The sequence below is a fragment of the Penicillium concentricum genome (assembly GCF_028827145.1).
Source record: "Penicillium concentricum strain IBT 3081 chromosome Unknown utg000001l_segment0_segment0, whole genome shotgun sequence".
Lineage (NCBI taxonomy): Eukaryota > Fungi > Ascomycota > Eurotiomycetes > Eurotiales > Aspergillaceae > Penicillium > Penicillium concentricum.
This window is the reverse complement of record NW_026622754.1, coordinates 9039329-9063690: the sequence shown is the minus strand read 5'-3', so window position 1 is coordinate 9063690 and position 24362 is coordinate 9039329. Positions and strand designations below refer to the sequence as shown.

At 48.4% G+C, this 24362-nt stretch overlaps 11 protein-coding genes across 11 annotated transcripts; 5 read left to right on the top strand and 6 right to left on the bottom strand.

Moving 5' to 3' along the window:
• Window positions 1-650: 650 nt before the first annotated feature.
• Window positions 651-1739, top strand: N7517_003510 (Ldh family oxidoreductase; the record flags this gene model as incomplete). The annotated part of the gene is made up of 1 exon (XM_056721240.1): window positions 651-1739. One exon carries the CDS (start codon window positions 651-653, stop codon window positions 1737-1739), a length of 1089 nt encoding a protein of 362 aa, XP_056585375.1.
• An 868-nt stretch (window positions 1740-2607) lies between these two features.
• N7517_003509 (putative serine/threonine protein kinase (Kin4)) lies at window positions 2608-5856 on the bottom strand (the record flags this gene model as incomplete). The annotated part of the gene is made up of 3 exons (XM_056721239.1): window positions 2608-4166; window positions 4224-4518; window positions 4579-5856. The coding sequence occupies 3 exons, from the start codon at window positions 5854-5856 to the stop codon at window positions 2608-2610; spliced, it is 3132 nt and encodes a 1043-aa protein (XP_056585374.1).
• A 2475-nt stretch (window positions 5857-8331) lies between these two features.
• N7517_003508 (senescence-associated domain-containing protein) lies at window positions 8332-9920 on the bottom strand (the record flags this gene model as incomplete). The annotated part of the gene is made up of 2 exons (XM_056721238.1): window positions 8332-9224; window positions 9284-9920. The coding sequence occupies 2 exons, from the start codon at window positions 9918-9920 to the stop codon at window positions 8332-8334; spliced, it is 1530 nt and encodes a 509-aa protein (XP_056585373.1).
• Window positions 9921-10348: 428 nt separating this feature from the next.
• On the top strand, window positions 10349-11170 carry N7517_003507 (Ser/Thr protein phosphatase superfamily; the record flags this gene model as incomplete). Its single annotated transcript, XM_056721237.1, has 1 exon — window positions 10349-11170. One exon carries the CDS (start codon window positions 10349-10351, stop codon window positions 11168-11170), a length of 822 nt encoding a protein of 273 aa, XP_056585372.1.
• Window positions 11171-14200: 3030 nt separating this feature from the next.
• Window positions 14201-14742, top strand: N7517_003506 (uncharacterized protein; the record flags this gene model as incomplete). Its single annotated transcript, XM_056721236.1, has 2 exons — window positions 14201-14216; window positions 14246-14742. The coding sequence occupies 2 exons, from the start codon at window positions 14201-14203 to the stop codon at window positions 14740-14742; spliced, it is 513 nt and encodes a 170-aa protein (XP_056585371.1).
• A 202-nt stretch (window positions 14743-14944) lies between these two features.
• On the top strand, window positions 14945-17244 carry dus3 (tRNA dihydrouridine synthase DUS3; the record flags this gene model as incomplete). Its single annotated transcript, XM_056721235.1, has 3 exons — window positions 14945-15147; window positions 15200-17101; window positions 17163-17244. 3 exons carry the CDS (start codon window positions 14945-14947, stop codon window positions 17242-17244), a joined length of 2187 nt encoding a protein of 728 aa, XP_056585370.1.
• A 202-nt stretch (window positions 17245-17446) lies between these two features.
• N7517_003504 (M24 family metallopeptidase) lies at window positions 17447-18151 on the bottom strand (the record flags this gene model as incomplete). The annotated part of the gene is made up of 1 exon (XM_056721234.1): window positions 17447-18151. The coding sequence occupies one exon, from the start codon at window positions 18149-18151 to the stop codon at window positions 17447-17449; it is 705 nt and encodes a 234-aa protein (XP_056585369.1).
• A 714-nt stretch (window positions 18152-18865) lies between these two features.
• On the top strand, window positions 18866-19787 carry N7517_003503 (putative BAP31 domain protein; the record flags this gene model as incomplete). Its single annotated transcript, XM_056721233.1, has 4 exons — window positions 18866-18886; window positions 19044-19178; window positions 19237-19340; window positions 19397-19787. 4 exons carry the CDS (start codon window positions 18866-18868, stop codon window positions 19785-19787), a joined length of 651 nt encoding a protein of 216 aa, XP_056585368.1.
• Window positions 19788-20296: 509 nt separating this feature from the next.
• On the bottom strand, window positions 20297-21610 carry mdm12 (ERMES complex subunit MDM12; the record flags this gene model as incomplete). Its single annotated transcript, XM_056721232.1, has 1 exon — window positions 20297-21610. One exon carries the CDS (start codon window positions 21608-21610, stop codon window positions 20297-20299), a length of 1314 nt encoding a protein of 437 aa, XP_056585367.1.
• Window positions 21611-21813: 203 nt separating this feature from the next.
• N7517_003501 (uncharacterized protein) lies at window positions 21814-22053 on the bottom strand (the record flags this gene model as incomplete). The annotated part of the gene is made up of 2 exons (XM_056721231.1): window positions 21814-21988; window positions 22016-22053. 2 exons carry the CDS (start codon window positions 22051-22053, stop codon window positions 21814-21816), a joined length of 213 nt encoding a protein of 70 aa, XP_056585366.1.
• Window positions 22054-22066: 13 nt separating this feature from the next.
• Window positions 22067-22979, bottom strand: N7517_003500 (uncharacterized protein; the record flags this gene model as incomplete). The annotated part of the gene is given in 4 exon segments (XM_056721230.1): window positions 22067-22339; window positions 22365-22571; window positions 22587-22928; window positions 22944-22979. 4 exon segments carry the CDS (start codon window positions 22977-22979, stop codon window positions 22067-22069), a joined length of 858 nt encoding a protein of 285 aa, XP_056585365.1.
• Between the last annotated feature and the right edge of the window lie 1383 nt (window positions 22980-24362).

The following is a 24362-nucleotide window of genomic DNA, read 5'->3' as shown; positions in this document are numbered from 1 at the left end:
TGGGTTCGCTTCCCCAATCAAGCTTCACCTCCACGATATCGCGCTGCGAAGACGCAGAGAACCATCCCTTCGAGTACAGTTGGATCAATGAGGTTGAAAAGCTTGAAAAATACAAGCACAGAGGCTACCATCCAGCCATGATTGGCGATGTGCTCCATGGCCACTACAGCATCGTGGACAAGCTGGGCTTGAGCCTTTAACTGAGACTCCCAGTCTGAAAGGTAGGAGTAAGAGACTATATAGCTTAGTAGTTCAACTTTCCATCTTTGACTTCAAGAATTTTCATCAATTTTCAACCTCCACACATTCTAGGATTAAGTATAGGTATCTCTACTCCGTGCTAGGTAACATTATACGAATTTAACATTAATATTGTTATTTAGAGATATATAGTCTTTTAGAGTGCTAGGAAATATAAAGTTAGTTATGTCCGAATTGTTATATATAATATTACAGACTTGATACATCCAACATATATTGTAGAACAAAAACCTCAATCGGAATACTCCGAAATGCATATATGTGCGGCCCCGCCCCGTCTTTCGCAACGCATCCGTCTATAAAATCACAACAGAACTTAAGACAGTCAAAACCACAAACTACCCCAAATCTGTTGGTAAAATATTAGAAAAAAAATTATCAACTCCAAAATGCCAGACCAACCCAACCAACCCCAAGAAATGCACAACATCAACCCCGCAGACCTCCAGTACTTCGTCAAGCAAATCCTCATCGCAAACAACACTTCACTAGCACACGCTGAAATAGTCTCCAAATGTCTCGTATCCGCCGATCTCCGCGGCGTAGACACACACGGCAGCAACCGGATCCCCTCCTACATGGAACGGATTCGACAAAACGCCCTTGACCCAAGCGCAGTCCCAACAATCCGCCAAGTGACGCCAGCCGTCGCACAAGTCGACGCGCACAACGGGTTCGGTTTCGTAGCCGCACACGAGGGAATGAGTCTCGCCATCTCGATGGCCCAGACCTTCGGCATCGGGATGGTCTCCGTCAAGCACTCCAATCACTTCGGCATGTCCGCGTGGCTAGTGCAGCAGGCGCTGGAGGCCGATATGATGTCCCTTGTATTTACGAATAGCTCGCCCGCGCTCCCAGTCTGGGGCGGGAAAGAGAAACTAATGGGCGTGTCGCCGATTGCGTGTGGAGCGCCGGCTGGAGAGGGAAGGCCATTTATCTTGGATATGGCGCCTTCCATTGCGGCCCGCGGGAAGATTTATAAGGCGCTTCGGCGCGGGGAGAAGATTCCGACGGATTGGGCACTTGATAAGGATGGGGCGCGGACGGATGATCCAGCTGAGGCCTTGCAGGGTGTTATGCTACCTATGGGTGGGCCGAAGGGGTCTGCCCTGTCCGTTATGATGGACGTTTTCTCCGGCGTTCTTTCTGGGTCTGCTTTTGCTGGACATGTTACCAACCCATATGATCCGTCAAAGCCAGCTGATGTCGGCCATTTCTTGGTGGCTATTAAGCCAGATTTGTTTATGACTATCGAGGAGTTCAAGGGAAGGATGGATTATCTATATCAGCGGGTTGTTGATTCGGAGAAGATGGGTGGTGTGGATCGAATCTACTTCCCTGGAGAGATCGAGATGATTACTGAGGAGAAACGGTTGGCAGAGGGCATTCCTTTTGCCACGGCTGAGATCGAGAGCTTGAATCGAGAGGCTGACCTGGTAAAGGTCGAGCATTTGAAAATACAGACTACCCTGCAATGAGAGCAAATTTATCTTCTACGGGAATTGACGGCCACTTATATGGCCTTTTGATGTCATGTATAACCTGTGATATTGCAATGTCAATCATGTTACAATGCATGTACTACAGGGTTCAAGTTAGATATACAGTTCTTCGCCTGGCAATGAGATATTATTGCTGTTTCAAGCCAAAATCAATGTACTGACCACCCTACTGGTCCTGGAAAATCGACCGAGAACTAGCAACAGAACAGGAACGAGGCCTGAACAACTAGCCAGAAAGATCCCACCTTAAAAGAAAAAGGTCACGCATTAAGATACATAGACATAGGTGAGGAAGAAAAGGATGCACAGAAGAATGTAAATAGTGTCACAATTGAATTATCGTTGACAGAGCCTCCTGTAAAGGAACAAACAGAAGCTAAGAGGGGACAATGAGAAGCGAAAAATAGGTTCAAAAGGATAATGAAATGCTCTGAAGAACACGAATGAGGTCTCACTTTACAGCCAGAGATAATAGTAACAGGAGAAGGGAATGCAAATCACAGATGGGGGTAAAAACGGCGGGAAAACAGCAAAAAAAGCAAAACATTAGGAAGCAAGGAAAATGTAGTCTGACAAAGGAAATAAAAAAGAACATGCTAGATAATTAATCAAACACCCGGCGGATGAAGAGGAAATCCATGCATAAGAAGGGGACAAAAGCAGGGTATCACGGGGTATCCAAACAACCTCGCTGCTCTTTCAAGCAACTCACAAGAAGCATCATAATGATAGGGTTGGAATCTGCTTCTAAGATCAAAGCTTAAACTGCGTGAGCGCTTGATCAATCCAATCTCATTGGTTTGAGATGGAATATTGCTTTTTATGTATTGGTCAAATTTGCAAATCAACGGTCATCACCGGCGCGGGACTTGGCACGTCTTCGGAAAAAGTCCATGACTTTGCGTGCTGCCCCAGAGCTACCGGAATGGTGAGACCCATCGCGCTCATATTCGTAGGCGTCAGCAAATTTGCGGTGGTTTTTCTGCAAAACACCCGGCCCACGTCCTGATCGACCAACCTGCATCGACTGCCTAGGCACGCTGTCATACGGGCCGTTGTAATCATCGTAGTAGTTTGGCTTAGAGTGGCTTTGGTGACCAGGGTGGTCTGCAGAGTTTTGGTAGACTTGCTCAGCTGAGGGGACTCCAAAGGAATCACTCTGGTGATCAAATTGAGACCCCAGATCTGCAAACTGTCGATCAATCTGGGCCTCGTAGCTAAGCGGCTCAGGTTGGGTATGAACATCCTCGCCGGGGCCCTCGTCAACTATTCCCATGGCATCTTGAGTGCCATAGCTTGTCGCTCGAGAACGACCCTGCGCCGGACCTGCAGGACCGGTAGCAGGGCGTTGCGGGGCACCGGGGTCGACGGGGCGAGGGATGTGCGAGGTTTCTTCGGGAGTCTGGGCCCGAGTATTAGAGAAACCTCGGAATGAGAAGGATTGTGGAAGTAATGAGAATCGACGAGGACGGGTTTCCGTGCCAGACTCGCTTGTCTTGCGATTGTGGGGATACTGCATAGAGCGGCGGGAGTCCACAGACATTCTAGAGTTTTCTCTCGGTAGAGGCTCCTTCATGCTGACAGGTGGGTAACGCTTGTCCTGCTTTGTACGAGTGGCGTTAGACTGCGTACGGCCACCCAATATTGAACCAGAACGACCGAAAAGTTTCTCGCCTAGGCTGGAAACAGTATTGGATCTCTTGTGACCCTTTGGCGGTTCTTGTCGAGGAGTCGTGTTGAAGGTTGAAGGCAACTGCTGGTTCTGGGTGCTTGGACGACCGATGGATGTGCTCGATACCTGCGCAGGATCCTGCGCAAGAGCAAATTGCCTGCTCTTAGGCTGTGCTAGGCGGCCTTCTGTGTTAGTTGCGGTAACAGTGGGAGCCACCGGCTGTCCATAGGAGCCGCGGGAAGGCAAACGACCCGTGTTTCCAAAGGAGTTCATAGATCCACCAGTGGCTGGCCGAGGTCCTTGAGACATAGCAATCGCTTGCGACCCAGTAAGTGCTGCGTTGTCCGAGGTCGAGCGCGGGAAGTGACCTGGAAGTGGCTTGTTGAGGTTGAGTGCCGGTGCATCTGCAGGCTGGTGTGTAGGCCCTGTCGGCTGCTGCGCTGAAGCCGCAACTTGGGCCTCGGATGGGGCCGGGGCTCGACTGCGTGTTGCAGACTGTTCCACCGGAGGTTCTCCTCGGGTCGTTTGTGATTGAGGAGCAACATATTCGACTTGTACCGTCCTCCGTTTGGCATCACGGGGAGTCCTGGACTTTTCGGACGGCGGGTCTTGAGAAACATCTCCGGCATGATGGTTCAAACCACCAACGGCAGGAGCACTGTTCTGATGTGCCTTCGGAGGTTCGCGCACTGAGGCACTGCGGACGAGAGGCGGTGCTTCCTTCTGGGTTTCTGTAGATCTATGTGAGTAACTTGAAGCTTGACCACTTGCAGAAAGCGAGTGCTTACCAGAGGGGATGGTAGTGTTTGCAATATCCACGACGTTTGTCGTGCTGCTTGTGATGTGAGAGACAATGTTCGAGAACTCGCTGAGCCAGCTGTGACGGGCAACCTCGAACAGGTCTGCACGTTTCCTGGGATCGGGAACTAGTATCCGTCTCAAAAGATCGCGTGCATGCGGTGTGACATATTCCGGGAAGGTGAGAGGGGTAGTGACAATATATTTGTACAGAAGATTGATATTGTCGCCATCTGGGTTCGCTGGGTCATCATCGAAGGGAAGATATCCCGCCAACATCGCGTACTAAATTTCACAAACAAGTTAGTTCAAGGTCCGATGCTCATGGCTGTAGGGAAAACTTACCAAAATCACACCACAGCTCCACACATCCACCTTCCGGCCTGTGTACAAAGAATCGCTCACGACTAGCTCGGGGGCTGCATAACAGGGACTGCCACAGCTGGTCTGCATAAGATCACCTCGCCTTAGCCCATTTGGACCAATTCTGTCTAGCCGCTTCCGTTTCACATATTCTTTGTTGGTCAAGTTGTACTCGGTTTCCTCGTCTAGGGGATCCACCGGGTCGAAGGTGTTGGCGAATCCGAAGTCAGTGATGATGATGTTGCGATTCCGATCGAGTAGCAAGTTCTCCAGCTTGAGATCACGGTGCACAATACCCTTCTTGTGCAGATAACCAACTCCGGAAACCAGCTGAGCAAACAGTCGGCGTGCAGAATTATCCTTGAGATATCGATTATTTAGGATATAATCAAACAGTTCACCTCCTGAGGCGTATTCCATGATGATACCAATGTGACGGTCGGTTTCCACCATTTCGTGAAGGCGCACAATGTTGGGGTGCGCCAGCTCACGTAGAATGGCGATTTCACGGTAGATTTTGGGCAGTCGGCTGGGGTTGGTCCCCAATGTGTCTCTCCGGATGAGCTTGATTGCCACCTGGATACTGCCATCGCGCTTCCACCCCAGCTTAACCTTTCCAAACTCGCCCTCGCCGAGGGTTTGTCCGAGAATGTACGACCCAAACGTAGTTTCCTTGCGCTTGATCACGTTTCCATTATTGTAATCGTGGCGACTTCGAGGCCCACGAGCCTCCTCCGCACCGTCGGCCCCAGCTGCACCGAATCCAGATGAAGAGGCATTTTCGGTACCGGCCTGTCGCACCTGTTCTCTCTCCTGGTCCATAAGATGGTCGCTGACCGGCACAGAATTGATATCCGTGATTGTTTCTTTTACAGAGTTTCCCTGGCCAGGGGCACTGTCCATTTCCGACTCGGTGGGGTTTGCGACTGGAGCCGTCCTTGGTTGTACTTCCCGAGGTGTTTCCTCGGGCTGGTGCCTCCGTGGCCTGCCATTTCGGTCCTCGCGGGTGCGATCACGGCTTTCTTTTCGATCAGACCTGCTCTTGCCTTGTCGGGAGCTATTCGTTTTCTCGGTAGAGGTTCCATTTGGACTGCGGCGACTGTGGTGGGTGGAAGAGGTCCTCGGGGGAGGAACCGGTGGTGTACCTAACATGTCGGGATAGGCTGTGCGCGCATTCTTCTGGGCGGAAGACGATGTGCTGGTCGATACTGCTGGGGCATGAGCGGGGAGTGACACGGCCTGCTGACGAGAAGTGCTCATAGCCGGAAAAAAGCTGTTCGGGACCGGCCTCAGAAACGGCTAGTGGAAATTAGCAAGCTATTCACCAAATGGAATAGTTTAGCGGAAACACGTGTACGCGCTGGGGGGCAATTTGTATCGCGGCCGATAGCATACCTCTAATGAATGTGCAAAGCCTCAAGAGACTTGCTGTGTGACTGTCCGAGGCAGCTTCCGCGGGCACTGACAAGATTCTGGTATGAATTGCGATTGGTAGAATTGGCGCAAGGGAGCACAGTGTCCTCCCGGGGGTTGTTTGGCTAAAAGTCGGGGGCGACCGGTCGCACTCGCCAGATGACGATTTCAAAGCGCAATCTATAGGCATTGAGATATCCGTTAGATTCGATTATTCCCCAGATTCTTATCGATAATCGGCAAAAATGTGCCGTTTTACCCAGGAATGGGGGGTTGGATAACTGACAGCAGGAGATCGATCGGAGGAATGGGGGGGGGAAACTAGCTTACGACCAATCGCGCAAAAAACCGTCGGATGGAGGTTGAATATCACCAAGGACACCAGGTCGCAACCTTCTTCGAGGATAAAGACGCGTCGAAAAACAACAAGTTTCCCGAAAAACGAAAGGGAAAGCTCAAGATACCTGCACTGCAGTACTCTCCAGTCCCCCTCTGTCCAGACCCACGACTTGGGGTTTGGGGCCGCACGATGTCCAAGAAATCAAGCAAACGCGATAGCAAATGTCTCAGACGCGATTGCGAACCTGATCAACAGAACTCTGATTCAATTGCGACAACAGTTGAACATGGTCGAAGATAGGAGGGGCGGACAGGGGGCGAGGAAAAAAGACGGGAAGCACCGGTCGGGGAAAAAAGGGGGAAGAAGAGATATCCCCCAAAGAACGGAATCAAAGAAACCAAAAGAAAAAAGAGAAAAAAAGAGCTGGAGAGTAAAGGATGAGAAGGTGAAGGAGGAAAAGAGGAGGTGAGATACGAGTCTTTAGTCTGGGGGCGGGTCTGTGGTTTGGACCGCTTGGGATACATGGAAATGCTAATTACATATAGTGATTTATCCTACAGAGTACAGAGTGCAGAGTACACAATTCAAATGATATTATTTCTCTATCTTCCTATCCTCTGTACATATACAAACTATTCACTCTTTATACGGAGTAGACAAAGACAAAGTAGCTTATGCGGATTGAGAGTAAATTCGATATTAATTGACCATATATCGCGGATCCCTTGCAGTATTAAAAAGGGCTCGAGTCCCGGTGCTAAAGATGAATTTGACAAAGAATAATAGGCGCCAAAAAAGTGCCAGAGGGTTTCAAGAGAGGAAAAAGTAAAATAGGGGGTGTTTCGAATGCTAAAGTGGACACCTTAAGGACGATCGTCATCATTAACCTCTCTCCGAACAACCCTGGAGAAAGCTCAGATCTCTTTTTTTTTTTTTTCTCACTACGGAGTACTTAAGGTATATATATTAGATCAACCGATTTGAAATTTGTATTTGAATTATGAGATCCAAAGGTTTAAAGGTAAAAATGGCGTACAGTTCTCCCTAGCTTGACAATCAATTCGGGCTTTTTAACTCTTTTGAATGTCCACAGTTAAATCCCGACCTCCTTGAAGTTGAACATATTCCATTTCTATGGGGCTAGAACCAAAAAAAAAGGATTTACGAACCCTGGAACCACAAATCCAACCATGGTAAAAAAAAACACTTAAAAACCATGGTTAGATCCCGATCTAAGCAAATCTTGTTCGATTTCATTTTATTTCATTTTTATTTCATTTTACTGAATATATATATGTACTCCGTACTCCGTATATATGCGGTTCCCAAATAGTCCGAACCTTGCTCTCTTCAATCTCCTTTATACATTTTCACAAATATCTCAACGTATCCGAACTGAAAAGATAGTAGGCTGTATAAGTATATTCTTGTCTAGGGGCTCTTCGACTTTGACCGGATCACTATCATTTTATCCTTATTGGGTAAGGTGGGCCGTGGACAACTGTCAAAGCGATGCGTTGGCAGTTTTCGACTCAACGTTGTATACTATCATCCAATAGATCGTCCAGCGGCAACATATGATCCTGTCCAATGACTATCAACACCATTGCTTACTCGCCTCAAAAATTTTGTGAACTCTATGGAGTACTCCGTATACAAATTGCCAGAAAAGAAGGTCTACTCTCCCTATTGTGGCCCAGCCAGAACCCAAATTCTGTCCAAGGATTCCTAAAGAGTCGCAAAAAGGTGATCTCTGCATAGCATGCGGTCGGAAATTTATGGATATACGAGCTCACTATCTACATATCGAAAGAAAAAAAAAAAAAAGGTAAAATGGACAAGCCTTATAAAGCTTGGGAAAAATAGGAAATCATGCTGTCGTACCAGAGTCCTCAAAAATGAAATAACCCAAACATCTCCGTATACGAGATCTCGTTCCCCCAGAGTATTGGAATAGCCATGGGGCGCCAGCCCCCAACCTTTTACCGCTTACCCCCTGACTTTGACGTCCCGTCGAGGGACATTGTTCCTGATGCACCATATGCAGGAGGCGGTGTGGGGTTAGGCGACGCACGCCGCACAACAGGGTCCCTGGCGCTCAATCCAGAAGGGCCTGAAGCAGCCTGCACAGCTTCAGCTGATACATGGCCGCCGTCACCACCACCGACGACAACCTGTTGGCCGTCGCGCATTTTCCCAACAACCATACCCTTGGCAACGGATTTCAGGAGCGCGCGGCGACTGACACCGGTGGCATCAATGTAAACCAATCCAACGTTCTTGATGCCGCCTGTCAAGTTGGTTGCAACGGAACCTGCCTCATTGCCGTAGCGGTGGTCGATCATGGAGCTGGCGGCGCTGGCCCCGGAAAAGAGCATGTTTCGGGCACTCTGCTCGATGCCGTCGGCCAAGGTTGAGAATGCGATCATTGATTTGTTCAGCACGCCGGGCTTGTATTCTGGTGGTGGGTTGCGCTTGTCGAAGCCTTTCCGGCCCGATTCTTGTTTGCGTGCCAAGGACGCACCTAGGTTCTGTGCAACCTTTCCAACCTGCCCGACTGTACGGGCAGAAATATCCGCTGCTCCGTTAGAGAGAGTGCCGACCTTGCGGATGCGCGCGTGAGTAGCGTCTGAGAATTTCAGAGGCTTGACATTCGGCTGCGTCCTCTTTTGGAAGTTCTCCGCACCGCTCGCGATAGCACTTGCGAGATATGTTGACCCAGTCACGATTAGACGAGATGCTGTGGCTGAACTCTGAACGAGTGTCGAGTTCTTATACGCCGGGTGCCGGGCCATCGCTAGGTATTCTTCGGAGACATTGCTGACACTGACTTGGTTGCCTCCACCTTCTGCAGGAAGTTCAATTCCTACCGGTCCTGTTTGCGATATAGTAGTCAGTGACTGATTGAAGGTGATCATAATTCAATGCACTTACTCTTAGAGCCAGGCTTCACGTCGGCATCCTCAACTACATTATAGCCATCCCCTAGCTCACCAACCACACTGCCGTTTTCTTCATCCACGAGTACAATTCTTCCATGTGTATCTGCTTTCTTTGTATCTGGGGTTCCAACATAACCCTCGCCGGGTGCGTAGTCAGCCGGGTTATAAGTAGTATAGTCCTGGGCCTTGGGGTGCGGAGTGCGCTCAAGGAATGCAGTGCACTGCGCAAGGATAGATTCAAATGTATCAATATCATCCTGGGACACTTTGCTGGGGCCTGCGCCAATGCTAGGGAACTGGATGCGAATGAAAGCACCAGCATCGGGCCCCATATCCCAGCGAGGAATCAGATAACTGTCGGGAGGTTGGTGAAATATCTGTGTGGTTGCCGGTATCGCAATATCGAGCTCAGGTGGGAGGTATAGGTGAAGATAGAAATCCTCTTCCGGGGAATCTTCAGGCCAATCTGTCCCAGGGCCAGCAGTGGCGGTATTGGTGGGGACCATTAGCAGTGATAGGGTTTGAGGGCCGGACGGCGTGAGTTCTTGCTCCTCGCCATCTTGGATATGGAAAGCACGGATATTATTGACGCTGTATAGCAGTCGGGGATCGTGTGCTGCGCTCGCCATGTTGCTGTCACAATTGGGGGGCTGCCCGCAATTTAAGGTGCTGATAACACGGTTATGACGTCGTCCACGGGTGTAACAATGGATGGTATTAAACTGGTAGAAAGAGGCTCGGGAATACCTCGCAGGACAAGAGAGAATGAGAATGGTTGAAATAGGAGGAGAGGAATCTATTTTCAGGGCTCAGCCAAGGAGGGGTTTCTTATGAGATCATGCCCGAGCGCTTAGATAACTGATGACCCGTCCACAAAAGGAGGCTGTGTTACGCCACACTATATCAGCACAGCCACATAGAACCTAGCCACACTTGGCGGATCTTTCCAAGGTTTGAAATTGTATCTAATTGGTCAATATTGCCCCAGACATCCATGAGGTCCATGACCATTCAAAACCAAAGACTTGCCTCATTCGTTGTGCAGTGTGCAGTCCAGATGTCCACGTTCCAGATATTATCAGATTTACATCTAGAAAATCCCTCTGCCTACGATGTGTTCAAAATCTCTCCGAAAGCGCCATATCTTGCCCTTCTGGGTGACATAGGAGTTGTCAAGGACGCAGGCTTCACTACATTCATTGAAACCCAGTTGCGCCAATTCCAAATAGTTTTCTTCCTATTGGGGAACCATGAGCCATACTACTCAACCTGGGAGGAGACAAAACAAGCCCTCCATCAATTCTCGGCGTCCGTTGATCGTCAGCGCTCAACTACAGAACAAGATGGACATCCGGAAACTATGGGTTCTTTCGTCTTCTTGGATCAGACTCGCTACGATCTCTCACTAGGTGTGACTGTTCTGGGCTGCACACTCTTCTCGCGAGTGAGTGAGGCCCATAAGGGGCAGGTCAGCTATGGTGTCAATGACTTTTACCACATAAAGCACTGGACAGTTGACGATCACACGGCTGCTCACGAAGCAGACTTGGGGTGGTTAAATAGAGAGGTTTCTCACATTGCTTCCTCTGAGCCTCATCGTAAGATCGTGGTTTTTACGCATCATAGCCCAGTCACTCAGGATCAGCGGGCAGTTGATCCAAGGCATGTAAATAGCTCGCTGTCATCGGGCTTTGCTAGCGATCTCTCAGATCAGGAGATTTGGAAGAGTCCACAAGTACAATTATGGGCATTTGGGCACACCCACTTCAATTTCAGTTACATTGAGGAGGGTACCGAGAAGATTGTTGTCAGTAATCAGCGCGGCTATTACTTTTCTCAGGCACAGGGATTTGATGGAGGTCTAGTAGTTGGAGTCTGATACAATACACTCCCAACCAATTTTCTATGTATGGAGTCAGGTATGATATCATCAGTTGAATGAAAATAATCTTTACTCTACATGTTATATGTGGAAAATTCGGTTTGCACAATTTACGAATCTTTCAAGTATGATAACTTAGGACATGTGAAGAATAATTATGTAGATCGTTATAACACTAAAGTTGAGTCTAAAATACAACATATAGAACTATGAGAAGGCCATAAAAAGCAACATACATAAGATCCTATCAATACCAATATGAAATTAACTAAAATCATACATAACATGTATACATAGCCCTAAATTGATTGTTAAGATGGAATTAGTGTTGAATGCCTAGGTGGGGAGCACCAACAAAGGAAACCTTGGAAGACGTCGGGCGCTTCCAAGGTTGGCACCAAGGTTATTTTCATGGTTATCATTGTGACCTAATCTTCCAATCTCTCCCGGCGACCAAAAAAAAAAAAAACAGGCGGCATAATTCCTAAGCAAGATTACGGCCTCATATGCTCAAAGAGATCCAAACGAAGCAGGCAAAAAGAGTTGGACGAGCGGCGGATTGAACGCCGGACTTCTCGCATGCAAAGCGAGCACTCTACCACTGAGTTACACGCCCAGATGAAGTGTATGAAATGTAGGCTTGAAGATATACATGGTAAAGGACCGGAGGTTGAATAACATGCTGTTTAGTATATTACTTTGTAGTGTATTATTCAACAGTCCTGATTAAATCTATAAAACGGCATTCGGAATCACCATTGCCTTTTCGGGTCGGTTTTGTCTATTGCGGTTTAGCGCCTCCATACCTGACAGGTAACCTCTGTGTTGATCTCGCCTTGGCATGAAACACCCGACCACCCCGTTCGTGAGTTACGGTTCTTGTTTGGGTTTCTTCGCTTTTGCGCATATTCCGAAGTTTGACGAGAGAGGATGAAGTATTTGTGGATTGAAAATACCAGTTCAGGCATGAGGGAAGATTTGAGCTACTGTCTCACTGACCTTCTACAGTAAAGTAACAATTGACGCCATCTCCGATACTGTAAAACTTGTCATTTGGGATTGACCGACTTCCAAGGTTGTTCTTTTGACACTAAGAACAAGCAAACCGCAAGTGTCCCTTTTGCTTATATGAATGACGTCAATTCAGTTCTTTTTCAATAAGTAGCCGAATTACTTATGCCTCTCATTTTTCAGCATTGCTTCCCAGTATATTTTTGATTTCCAGGACGCCTTCTTTGTCCCCCAAGTCAGGATACAAAGTAAGAACTGTATCTAGCTGTAGTCTCGTAGCTTTGATGTTAATTTCTGTTCGCGGACAGTGCATCTTGACAAATTCCTTATGGATGTCTTTGAGATGGAAGGCTGACTGGGAAAATAGCCTCTTCCTAGACCCGGCCAGAAGTTTCGACACTCTAATGTAATTGCGTTGGGAAGACTTTTTTATCCTGACCAAAGTCTCGAGGTATAGGCGATTATCAGGAAAGCTTTCGCCGTCTGTGACACCATCGTTTCTCTATCTAGAAATATCGGCTATTAAATAAGGATAATGCATAATAGCTGGCAGGGGTGCTATAGATATCTAGTCCTAGTCAATAACTCTATGAATTAAATATTAGTATATTAGTATACAAAGGATAGGAAATAATAGAATGTACCTACCCTGTTAAATGAGCCTCGATCTAGACTTTCCGTGAGCTAGAGTATAAATAACTTCTTTCCTAGGCCACATCAGATGGTATAGGTATAGTCTATAGCTGTAATAGAAACTCTGTAAGGTCGTCCAGAACCCTATGCCGTTTAGATGTGGAAATCTAAGAGTTCTAGATTGCTAAAGGTTTGCTACTGATCCATACCGAATGTGTAATAGGGTGCTGTTCTTGAATGAAAACACTTAGCGCTTTGATCTCGGGGCGTAGTTTTTGGGCGAGATATGCCCCCCTTAAAGAACCGACGTGAAATCCCGTGCATTAGGCTGTGCCACGCATATATAATTTCAGTCGATGTCAGGAGTGATATCTTTCTACGACGAAGTTTTAGAGCCTCATTCCTCCAGTCTGACGAAACATTATTGATCCATAAAGAGCTTGGGACCGTCTAACTCAAAGCCGGTATGCGGCTACATGGAGTATGTAGGCTTCAAAAAAGAACTCTAGCCATCGTAGTAACGACGTACAAGCGGGGCACAGTCCCCACTTTCTTAGCGCTTGGCCGAATTGTTTGGCCCGACGACTATGTCAATGGACAAGAGCTTCGGAACATAAAAACAGATTCACTCACTATCAGGTCCAATCGCTGCAGCCAGTCACTTTTTGATATTTAGCATCCATTGAATGATAATCAACTTTCATTATCTCCACATGCGAAGATAACGTGGATCCATAAATAGGGGTCAACTATGTGAAATCAATAATGCAAGTAGGGCAGTTACGGCGGTCTCTAGGGCTCGAAGGACCAACGACCCGACAAGCGGTAATTTTGGATAGCAGAATAAAATCCAGACTCACAATCACCAACAAAAACATGATTTAACGGTCAAAAAGCTCGGCGAAGGAGAATGAGAAGAAGGCTGCCAAAGATTCCTAGTTGGTAATACCAGAGAGGATGAGATCTCAATGCAGCGGGGATCTTTGATAAGTCTTGATCTCCTTTTGGAGAAGAATAAGAAAAACAAAAGGTACATATCTGATGCCTCAGCGGGGTTTTGCATATTATGTTATACTGATTCCAAAAGCAATTTTATACTAAACTTCCAGAGCGGATACAGACTAGCGAATTTGTTTCAAGGTACTCATGCTGTAAAGCAAGCTTAGCATTAAGATACTCGACTAGGTACTACGGAAGGTGTGAATCTCAATAATTGCGTGGCGTCATAATAAGGCGTACATTGAGCTGGCTGTGGGTTTCCGTTAAAGACGACTCGCCATTTCGCCTATTTTTTGGAATCTTACAGACTATTTACGCTTGTCGGCGAGAATTCAAGGCTCTTGAAAATTTATAATTCGAACCGTCGGACGTCCTTGCGCTGCCATGGCCTGTTGTGATTGTATGCATACCCTTTCCCGCTCTGAAAAGGGCGACGAGCTATCGGATCCCAAGATGCTATATTTACCGGGGACAAAACACCAGAAGAGGCTCGTCTAGAGCGAGAAGGATGTATCAGGAATCTCCAAGTGTTTCGATACAATCTCGACCAAAAAGAGTCAAAGGTCCATGATCGTGACGCCTTTGCCGACCTACTCCACTACGAAGAGGAGCTGCGAAGGAATTGTCAAGCGGAGATTAAGTTACGACAGAAAGGGAAGAATGATCCGAGTTTCTGGGGCACTGGCTCTTCAAGCTTTGAGGACGAGATGAGCACACTCTACCAAGACAATTGGATGTGGACACGAGCCTGGTGGTATGCCCGTGGTTGGATAATTGGTAATTCCGGGCCCTTACAACGGGCATTTGAGTTATGGAGATCCAACTCTTCGTGGTATATGCATCTAGTTCTTGTTGAAGACTGCAAGTCTAGAGGCGGGTGTTGTGGTCGTGATTGTGGATGTTGTCTTGATTCAACGCGCAAATAGTTCAGCTCATGCCTGAGGCAGTGAGTGGGGTAGGATTTGAGTTTGCGCTTGCCTCTTACAGGAAAAGGACCCGCAAACATACCGAGCCAATTGTATCAAATTCAAACAGTGCAAACATATTCTCTGGATGCGAAATTTTGACCAAACGTTCCTGACGACGATTGCGAAGTTTAGTGAATCTCGTTCTTCCCCCTGAAATACGATGGAGCCCGAAATTACAAAGGTTCAGGTCTCGGAGGCCAGCGTTACTATTCCAGATATGGAAATTCCGAAGCGCGACGCCGCAAGTGATTCTGGCGCCGCGGGCGTGGACGAGCCTCCATCCAAGAAGGCACGATTGGAGGAACCCTCTAAACCCGCCAAGGTAGATATGCGCGATAGGGCAGTGGCACCCATCAAAGCAGAGTACGTCCGGCTGACCCTCAACGATCACAAAATACTAAATTTTGCTACTCAGGTACCGTATCGAAATCACACCAAAGCCTCGCCCCGCAGATGAGACTAGTCCCGATGATGCCGCCGAGGCCGCTCCCCGCGATGAGCGTGATGGTGGCAAGAAGGACAAAGGAAAGAAGAAGAAGAAGGGCCAGAACACCAATCGCAGTTATGGTACATCCAAGGATGCGAAGGGCCTTTGCAGCACGAGAATGTTTGCCAACGAGTTTGCCGCCGAAGAGTGCCAATATGGCGAGAAATGTCGATTTGAGCACGATTTGCGTGTTTATCTGAAAGACCATAAGCGCGAGGACCTTACGACCCTGAACAACATGTGCCCCGCCTACGAAGCCCTAGGCAAATGTTATTCCGGGTGGAAATGTCGCATGGTTGGTTCGCACTCAACCGAGAGAGAAACCGAGGACGGCAAGAAGGAATTGATTCTGCTGGAGGACGCAGAACGTATGGAGAAAGCTCGGCCTCGTATGGCGAACGCAACACCCGAGGGAATTGTCAACATCATTTCCAACGAAGATAAAATCGCTCTTATGAGAAGGCGGGAGGACACCCCTCGGGCCGATTCCTACACCAAATGGGCCACCGAAGTATCTGCAGAATTAGAGAAGGCGATTCACCCCCGATCCACCACCCGCGAGAAGGGTGAGCTTGTTGAACCAGACGAACAAGCGAAGATCGACATACAGGAGAACCGTGCTCAGTTCCTTGAGCCTCCCTTCATGCCGTCAGAGAAGCGTCGCATTTACTTCGGACCGGAGACACCCGTTTTGGCACCTCTCACGACCCAAGGCAACTTGCCATTCCGAAGACTTTGTGGAGATCTGGGCGCGCAGTTCACATACTCAGAGATGGCTATGAGTATGCCTTTGATCCAAGGCTCAAGGTCCGAGTGGACCCTGTTGAAGGCGCACGAGTCGGAAATGGCACCACCAACCGTTATCCCGGGCGACAATATTGTTCAGGGCTATGATAACTCCAAGGACTCCAGGTTCGGCGCCCAAATTGCTGCTAACAAGCCTTGGCAAGCTCTTAAGGCCACTGAGGTGTTGTCGAAGTTTACACCCAACCTGCGCGTTATTGACTTGAACTGCGGCTGCCCCATCGAACTTGTATTCCGTGATGGAGCTGGCTCAGCTCTTCTTGACCATCACTCCAAATTGGAGAAGATTATTCGCGGCATGAACACTGTCTCGCAGGAGATTCCGATTACCGTCAAGATCCGCATGGGAACCAAGGACAACCAGCCCACCGCCCAGAAGCTGGTTGAGCGCATGGTCCTCGGTGGATACGAGTCTAGTGTTCTGGACCTCGGCCCCCCAGGTGCCGCAGCCATTACCCTGCATGGACGTAGTAGACAGCAGCGCTACACCCGACAGGCAGACTGGGGATACATCTCGGACTGTGCAGCTCTCATCAAGCGTCTGAACAAGAAGCAGGATGCACTTAGCGACACCATCCGTGAACCGGATGCCCGCCACATGCCCAATGGTGGCAAGACTTATTTCATCGGAAATGGCGACTGCTACTCGCATACCGACTACGATGACCACGTCAAAAATGCTGGTGTGGACTCCGTGATGGTGGCTCGTGGAGCTTTGATCAAGCCATGGATCTTTGAGGAAATCCAGACCGGCCAGTATTTGGACAAATCCGCGACTGAGCGTCTGGCTTATATTGAGAAGTTCGTCAAGTACGGTCTCCTGGCCTGGGGCTCTGACGAGCATGGTGTCGGAACGACCCGTCGCTTCCTGCTAGAATGGCTGAGCTTTACTTATCGATATGTCCCAATCGGACTGTTGGAGTACCTCCCTCCCAACATTCAGGACAGACCTCCTGCTTGGCGCGGCCGGAATGAGTTGGAGACGCTAATGGGCAGTGGCAACTACAAAGACTGGATCAAGATCACGTAAGTTTGCTTTCACCGGCTTTTTTTTAATTCATTAACTAACCATCCATTGATACTACAGTGAAATGTTCCTCGGTCCTGCACCCGACACCTTCAAGTTCGAGCCGAAGCACAAGTCGAACTCCTACGAGGCTGAAGGCTAAAAAAATATCTGTATATAAACCTCGCATGTCCTAAAACTGTACATAGAATCATCACGAATGCATTGTCTAGATATTTTAGCAAGGTCTTTCACGCGTTGGAAGGAGTTCTTGATGAACTGTTTCTGCCGCATCAAAAACATTGTACGCGGCCACCTTCCACCGCGATAACTAGTGTGACTTGCATCAAAACACCCCAGAAAGCCTAATCGACCGTCAGGAGTTGCTCGTAGAAACCACCAAATCCGCGCGCGCGATCATGAAGATGAATTTCCAAAATCCAATGACGTTTGAACCCATCACGGCCCGACAGGCCCATTGACTCGGTATTGCCCTTGGTGATATAGAGTGAGATTCTATCCCGCGGAATGCGTTCATGAGGGAATGACCCAACGAGATGGCCCGCAATATCCGCGCCGAAGTCCCAGCCTTCTTGTTTCGCAACCTGGCAGGAGATGTTGTATAGCTCGTCGCCCGACATATCTGGATTCTCGCGATATTTTGCCTTGACTGTATTCCAGATCGGCTCAAGGGCGTCCCGCAGCTTCAGCTTATTTGGATCATCTCCTAGGACGAAAGTGCGCCCAAAGTCGGCTTCCCAGGCTTCAAAGACCGGGCCCAGGTCAACAACTAGGATGTCATCAGGCTGGATGATACGATCCGGAGGGTTATCGTTGAATGGGCTCAAGGTGTTTGGTCCACTGCGGATAACTCGTTTGTGCCAGTGGGTCTTGATGCCATAGCGATCGAGTCCTAGTTGATAGATTTCTGCATTTAGGGTCTTTTCGGTGATTCCTGGTCGGATCAAATCGCGTTCAATCTCCTCAAAGAGAGCGACGGCCTTGTCTTGTGCACTTAGAAGCTGGGATGCTCTTTCGATCTCTTCGGTGCTCAGATTGTTGTACGCCATAGTTTTTTTGAGAGAAAATGTAAACGATCAATGTGGAGTGTTGTCTATGTAACTATATATTCACAGACTTGACTGCAGCTTTCAGGCCTAATAGCCGAAACTTCCCCACTTGAGGGGAATACTTTCCCGGTGACTCACCGAATACGATGTACATAATTGTATATCACTTTGTTCTATTTGGTCGAGAGATATGAATATTTGGAGAAATGTTCACTAAATTATGTTGATATAGGTTTAATCAGTATCAGTAACATACAATGTAGATCTCGTGATGACGACATATACTAGATTTATGCGTTATATACATATCAAGAATATTGTTGAACATATCCTTAGAAGCTGTAGCATTTCAAAATAAATCACCATATAAACAAGTGAAGATGTCTCAACAAGAGTGAAGGCAATAGATCGTGTCCTAATTAGGGTTGATGACAGCATCACGTGCAGATCCTCCGAGCCCATGACGTCTTCCTCCGAACCTGAAAAACTTCCATAAGACCACCTCGTCTCTTGATCTCCCCTTCAATTGCCTCAACTATTTGATCTCAATCTCTCTTTAGTCTTTCTGTGCTTGTGCTTGTTCACTACAGAATTTCTGCTTGCCTTTGTTTACATTGCTCCCCTAAGCCATATTTGTGAAGCTCTCGAACCCCCCCCTTTTGATTAGGCCAGAATTTCGATTTAAGTGTCGCTGGATTGATAATACACGGCACAATGACTCTCTACTACTCCCTTGTAAGTTTGACAAGTTCCTTGCCCGTTGCTTCTTGTGGTGTTGCGCAAGTATCGCTGCAGCCTGCAGCCTGAAACTATCCACCCACCCCAAGCTACCAACGTCATGTCTCCAGTTCCTGCCCCTATCGATGTGGACTAACACAATTTTCTCATTTAGGTGTTCCTCCTCCTGGTGTTCGAGATGGCTGTATTCTTGGCCCTCGTTATACCCCTCCCTCACACCATTAAGCGCAAGCTGTTTGCCTTCATCTCGGAGAGCCCGATCATCGCCAAGCTCCAATATGGATTGAAGGTACATTGCCAATTATGAAACCCGAAGTTTCCGGTCAGACTGCTAAACTTGCTTCCAGATCACATTCATCTTTATCCTCATTTTGTTCCTCGACTCCGTGAACCGGGTGTACCGTGTGCAGCAGGAACTGTCCGCCTTCACTAAGGACGGCCCCGGCATGGGGTAAGTAGCAAATCCTCAGATATTTCAGCAAAACGTCTAACCACTGTCATCAACAGAGCCGCCCACCTCGGCACCGACCGTATGGAGGTCCAGGCCCGCAAGTTCTACTCGCAGCGCAACATGTATCTCTGTGGATTCACTCTGTTCCTCTCCCTGATCCTCAACCGCACCTATACCATGATTCTCGAGACTCTCCGCCTTGAGGACCGCGTCCGTCTCCTTGAGGGCGACAAGAAGGCCGGTGGAAAGGACTCTGCCCGTATCGCGGAGGCTGGCTCAGTTGGCGAGATCGGTCGTCTTAAGGAGCTCGTTGAGACCAAGGATCGGGATATTGAGACTCTCAAGAAGCAATGCGAGGGTCTGACCCGCGAGTACCACAGCCTGGGTGACCAGATTTCCAACGAAAAGGGCGATAGGAACGAGAAGAAGGACAAGAAAGACCTGTAAAGGGTTGCATTGTTCAATTCCGCTGGATTCAGACCGTCGAAGCCCAAGCTTTGATAGACTATCACTCGCGCATCTTTATGTTTGCTTTGGATCGAGGCCTTCCCCCTATCACGGGAGTTGGAACCCTTTCGGCAACAAAATCACTCGACACATTCTGGATTAAATACTGTGCATAACTACCCCCTATCGAGTGGGAACTACAGTTGGTACGAGTTCTCTCTCGCTGCGTTCCTTCTCATGTACTAGCAGATATCTTTATGATTTTTCGGTACGATCCATAGTGCTGGTTCTATAGCACTTGTCATATTCAATTCGATTTTACCCTTTCATACTCAATTGTCTCATTAATTTCTGGTGCTCTATTGTGAGGCTTGATAGCTGCAGGCTTAGAGTATGTTCAAAGCTAAGAACCAGACCAACAATTGTCACGTCTGGAGATCATAAGTTATTCGTAAATGTACATCGTATATAAATCAGTTAATCACGGCTAGACAGCACGAGTCGAGAGTTCAAACCAAGAATGTCCAAAAGCTAGGATATACGAGCTCCTCCTCAAAGATCCTTCGAACCTGTGCGAGCACAAACCGCTCGACCTTCCCAACATTCTTCAAGACCTGCTTCCCATCTTCCTTGCGACCAATCTCACTATCCACTCGGATCTCTTGTAACAAACCACCCTGCCGCTTCAGATCCTTCTCCTTCTGATCGCTCCCAGACCGGGGCCGACCATCATCACTGGGATTTTGGCTACCCTGAGACTGTTCAGATCCAAGCAGGGCATCTGCGTCCTCCGCAGAAAGAAAACAGAAATGCACTCGTTTGCGGATATACGCGACAACGGCAACTCCATCAAACGTGATGCCCGTGACATTCAACTTCAACGGCAGCCCCACAAAGCTGGGCATCGGGTAGTCAAGCAAGATCTCCGCTGTCAGGGACATGCGTACGTCGCCAGCATACTTGGCATGACACAGCACCTGGAAGTCCTCTGGGCGGCGCTCGCGCATGCGCGGCGGGATAGGGAACGATTGATCTCCGGCGGGGTCGTCTGGTATCTCTATTGAGGGTTGTGGCGCGTCGATGGGGTCACTGGCATGCGGGTTTGACCCGCCGCTGCCGGTCCGGCCAAGAGAAGGATGGGTGGGGAGTGTGTTGGCGGTTGATGGTCGGGAGGCGGAGTTGGTGGTATCCAGGTCTGGCTCTGCCACGTGATGTGCACCAGCAGGACGGGTTACCTGGGACCTGGGACCAGCACCCATACCTGAATCCGACCATCCGCTCGCAAATGAGGTGCCGCCTGCTACGGCGGCAAGGGGTGTCTGGGTGCCTGATAGACCGCCCAACGACCGCATATGGTATCCTAATGTTGACGTACCGCCGGGGATCCCGGGTGTACTGGCGCGGGGAAGGAAATGCGGGTTAAGGTGGTCGCCTAGTGGGGATCGAAGCGCAGATAGCTGGAAGCCTTCGCCAGGGTATGGATGGTGACTAAAGTTATGAAGGCTATGCGCGGTAGGATTGAAGGTCATGTCGTCTTCGTACGGGGATTCGTGGAGCTCGGACATGAGCTCCTCTGAGGCAACGGAGGTATCGGCATCGTCGTCATCTTCCTCGTAGAAATCTGCGAACGGTTCGCAGAAGTCTTTTATCTCGAGGTCTGGGGCGATGGTCCCGAAATCGAAGGAGTGGACCTGAACCGAGCGAATAAAGCGCGGTAGGGTGATCTCTTGAAACTTGTCGTGTACGAACGACCGGATTCGCTCCGCCAGGGCTTCCCCGTCCGGGCCAGAGGTGGCAGCTGCCCAGTCGAGTTCAATTGACATCACATATGCAACACTATAACTCTTGATGTTTGTTGGAGAAATCGGAGGTTGGGGAGAGCTCGTGACAAGTATCACCACGTGATATATGACATACCCACCGGCCAGTTGACGTATCGATGTCGGAGACTGAAAGTAGTGTTCAAGTGCGGGTAGAATTATGCATTATGCACTATGTGCTATTACTATATAATGGTAAGGACATTTCACAACACCCGTAAACGCTTTCCATCCGGTGACTCTGTCCGATACGATTTTCTCTTCGCTCGCGATTTTGATGGTCGAGGATCCAATTTAGACTGGTGAAAGTTAATAATCAATGCTCGGTTGAGTTCATCATTCCAAAGGACATTTGCACGTCGAAGATCCTCGTGAATAACTCTTAGCTCCCGAATTTCTTTTGTCTACCGCTGAACCTCCCGGCGAAGTGACGAGGTCATTCCCATATTGACTATGCTCTCACCCCCAGCCCATAAATAGCATATGAGAAATGTTTCTCGTGTCATGGAAGTAGATCAGTGCCAGATCGATTGTACCTAGGAAAACAGGTACTGCAGACCCTTGGACTTTCCGAAGAATATGGTAAATTTGTGCTTCACGAGAGACTTCCTTCCAAAGTCCTTTAGTTGTTCCCTTTCCAACGACCGTATAACCATACACAGCATGTGTAAGCTTGAACGGCACATGACCCGCATGTTCCAAAAGGCGTGCAGTTTCTGTCAAGGTTCTCATCTAGTTGGATCTTCAATAAACGCACTAGATCTTCCGCATTGATGAGATGTTTGAGATTATCTTGACTTCGTCGATGGAGTGTCACGTTTGGACAACCATCGTCTAAAGCCTCACCAGTCTGCAGCCCGAGTAAACGCCGTTGGTGTGCAAATTGCGCATCGTGGCATGACTGGGCGCTTCGGTCGTTTCTAGCCTCTTGCCGAGAAGACGGGGAGAATGTGACTTGACTGCTCTATGTCTTGCTCACAGTCCACGGGTTGACCGGCCGGTTAGTAAGCCGCCGGTGATGGCCTTCTAACTCGATGAGAGGCGGGAATAACCGCGGCGCATCCTCTGATTGTAGGTACCCACACACAGCGTCGTAGAGCTCTTGCTGCTGAGCTGGACAATCAGTCCACGGTTGCAACCGCTTCGGGCAATATTTTCCAGCGGGAGCGGGTATTGTCCCTGCGGTTGACTTGGATAATTCCCCGACTCTCATCGGTTGGGAGAGTAAGACGTGAGAAAGGCGTATGAGTTCCATAAAAGTAGTCATGCGAGTGCGCTCTTCGTCCTGTCGACTACGCTCTTCAGTTTGTTTTAATTTCTCCTCTTATTCGAGGACGAGCGACATGGGATCTGGGGAGCTGTTGATGGCCATTTTGTCAAAGCAATCAAAAGAGGTCACAGCTTTGAAGCTGGGGAAAGGGCTCACAGGTCCCTCCGGGTGAGATCTATATATCAGAGCTCAACTCCCAGCAAAGGTATAATTCCGGCCTCTGATACATTTTTGATTGGTAGTGCACCTAGGTGATACAGGCCTCCGAAGTATTAGAGATTTTGTACCTCCTCTCAAGGCGATATATGGGAGTACAAAAAGTCCAATGCTCTGGAGGTCCCATTGTACAACACAAATCAGGGGGGGGGGGGGAGGAAATGAAACACAAGAAAAACATCTAAAAAGGCATCCAAACATAAACCGAAAAAGGGTCCTAATTTAATGTCTTTCATAAAGGGATATGAAGTGGGTGGGTGTAAACAAAGAGACAGAGGTGAATTAGTATTGCAAGGTGGTTGTTTGTCGATGTTGGTCTAATTGTCACACATATAGAGCCTAGTAAAGATACAAAATCTCCAATACTTCCACTGTATAACCAGAATATCTCCCGACTAATTTTCTAATCCTGGAAGGTTGGAAGCGACACGTGAAAGCTACTTTGACCTAGACGAGATACCGATGAACATCCAACGATTTAGTTGAGACTAGCGTGTAGTACACTTTTGCTGCCACATTATTGAGGATTTGGAAGCGTAAGAATGGTCTTCGCCTGAATTTCTAAGTCATCCTGTGTTGGCCAAGGTTTGGGTACACGTTGATGATATCGAGATCATAGCTGGACTTGGTGCACTGAGGTTCCAGTCCCTCTCTCGAAGATAATTCGAGTAAATTATGTATCCCCACTTGTTCGGCTGGATTTAGCCGAGCACAGCGCCAAAAGAAATGCGGATTGGCCAAGAAAAGAGCTTCGACGTGGTCTGCGCGTGGGGCGAACCCCTGTGTATTTTGCCAACTCCATGTATGGAATATTTCGATCTCTTCCTCCGGTTTCGTATATCGTCAGTTGGGAGTTGGCATAATCACAATCCTACGTAGGTATCTACCCATTTACCTAGGATATACTCCGTAGAATACTAAATATGGTACACAGGGCTTGTGACAGGAAACAACTATTAACAAACCAACAAACCCAGGGTTATGGATATTGGTCGATTTGACACCTAATATCAGCTGATATAAATTAAATGCGGGACTAATGCAACCCAGGTGTCTGTGCAGCCTATCGCCTACCTTCTACCTTGGAGATCACAGCCGCGTCTAGGTTACTGGCATGGTCTACAACGTAACAGGTTTCGCCCTGGAAACCACCCAGATCCCGACCACCAATTCGGGAGTGTTACCCTCTCCCACGACTTCCCTCTGCGAGCTGGGCTTAGTTCAACTTTTGTATCCTACGATAGGAGTACGTAACCGATTTCCACGCGC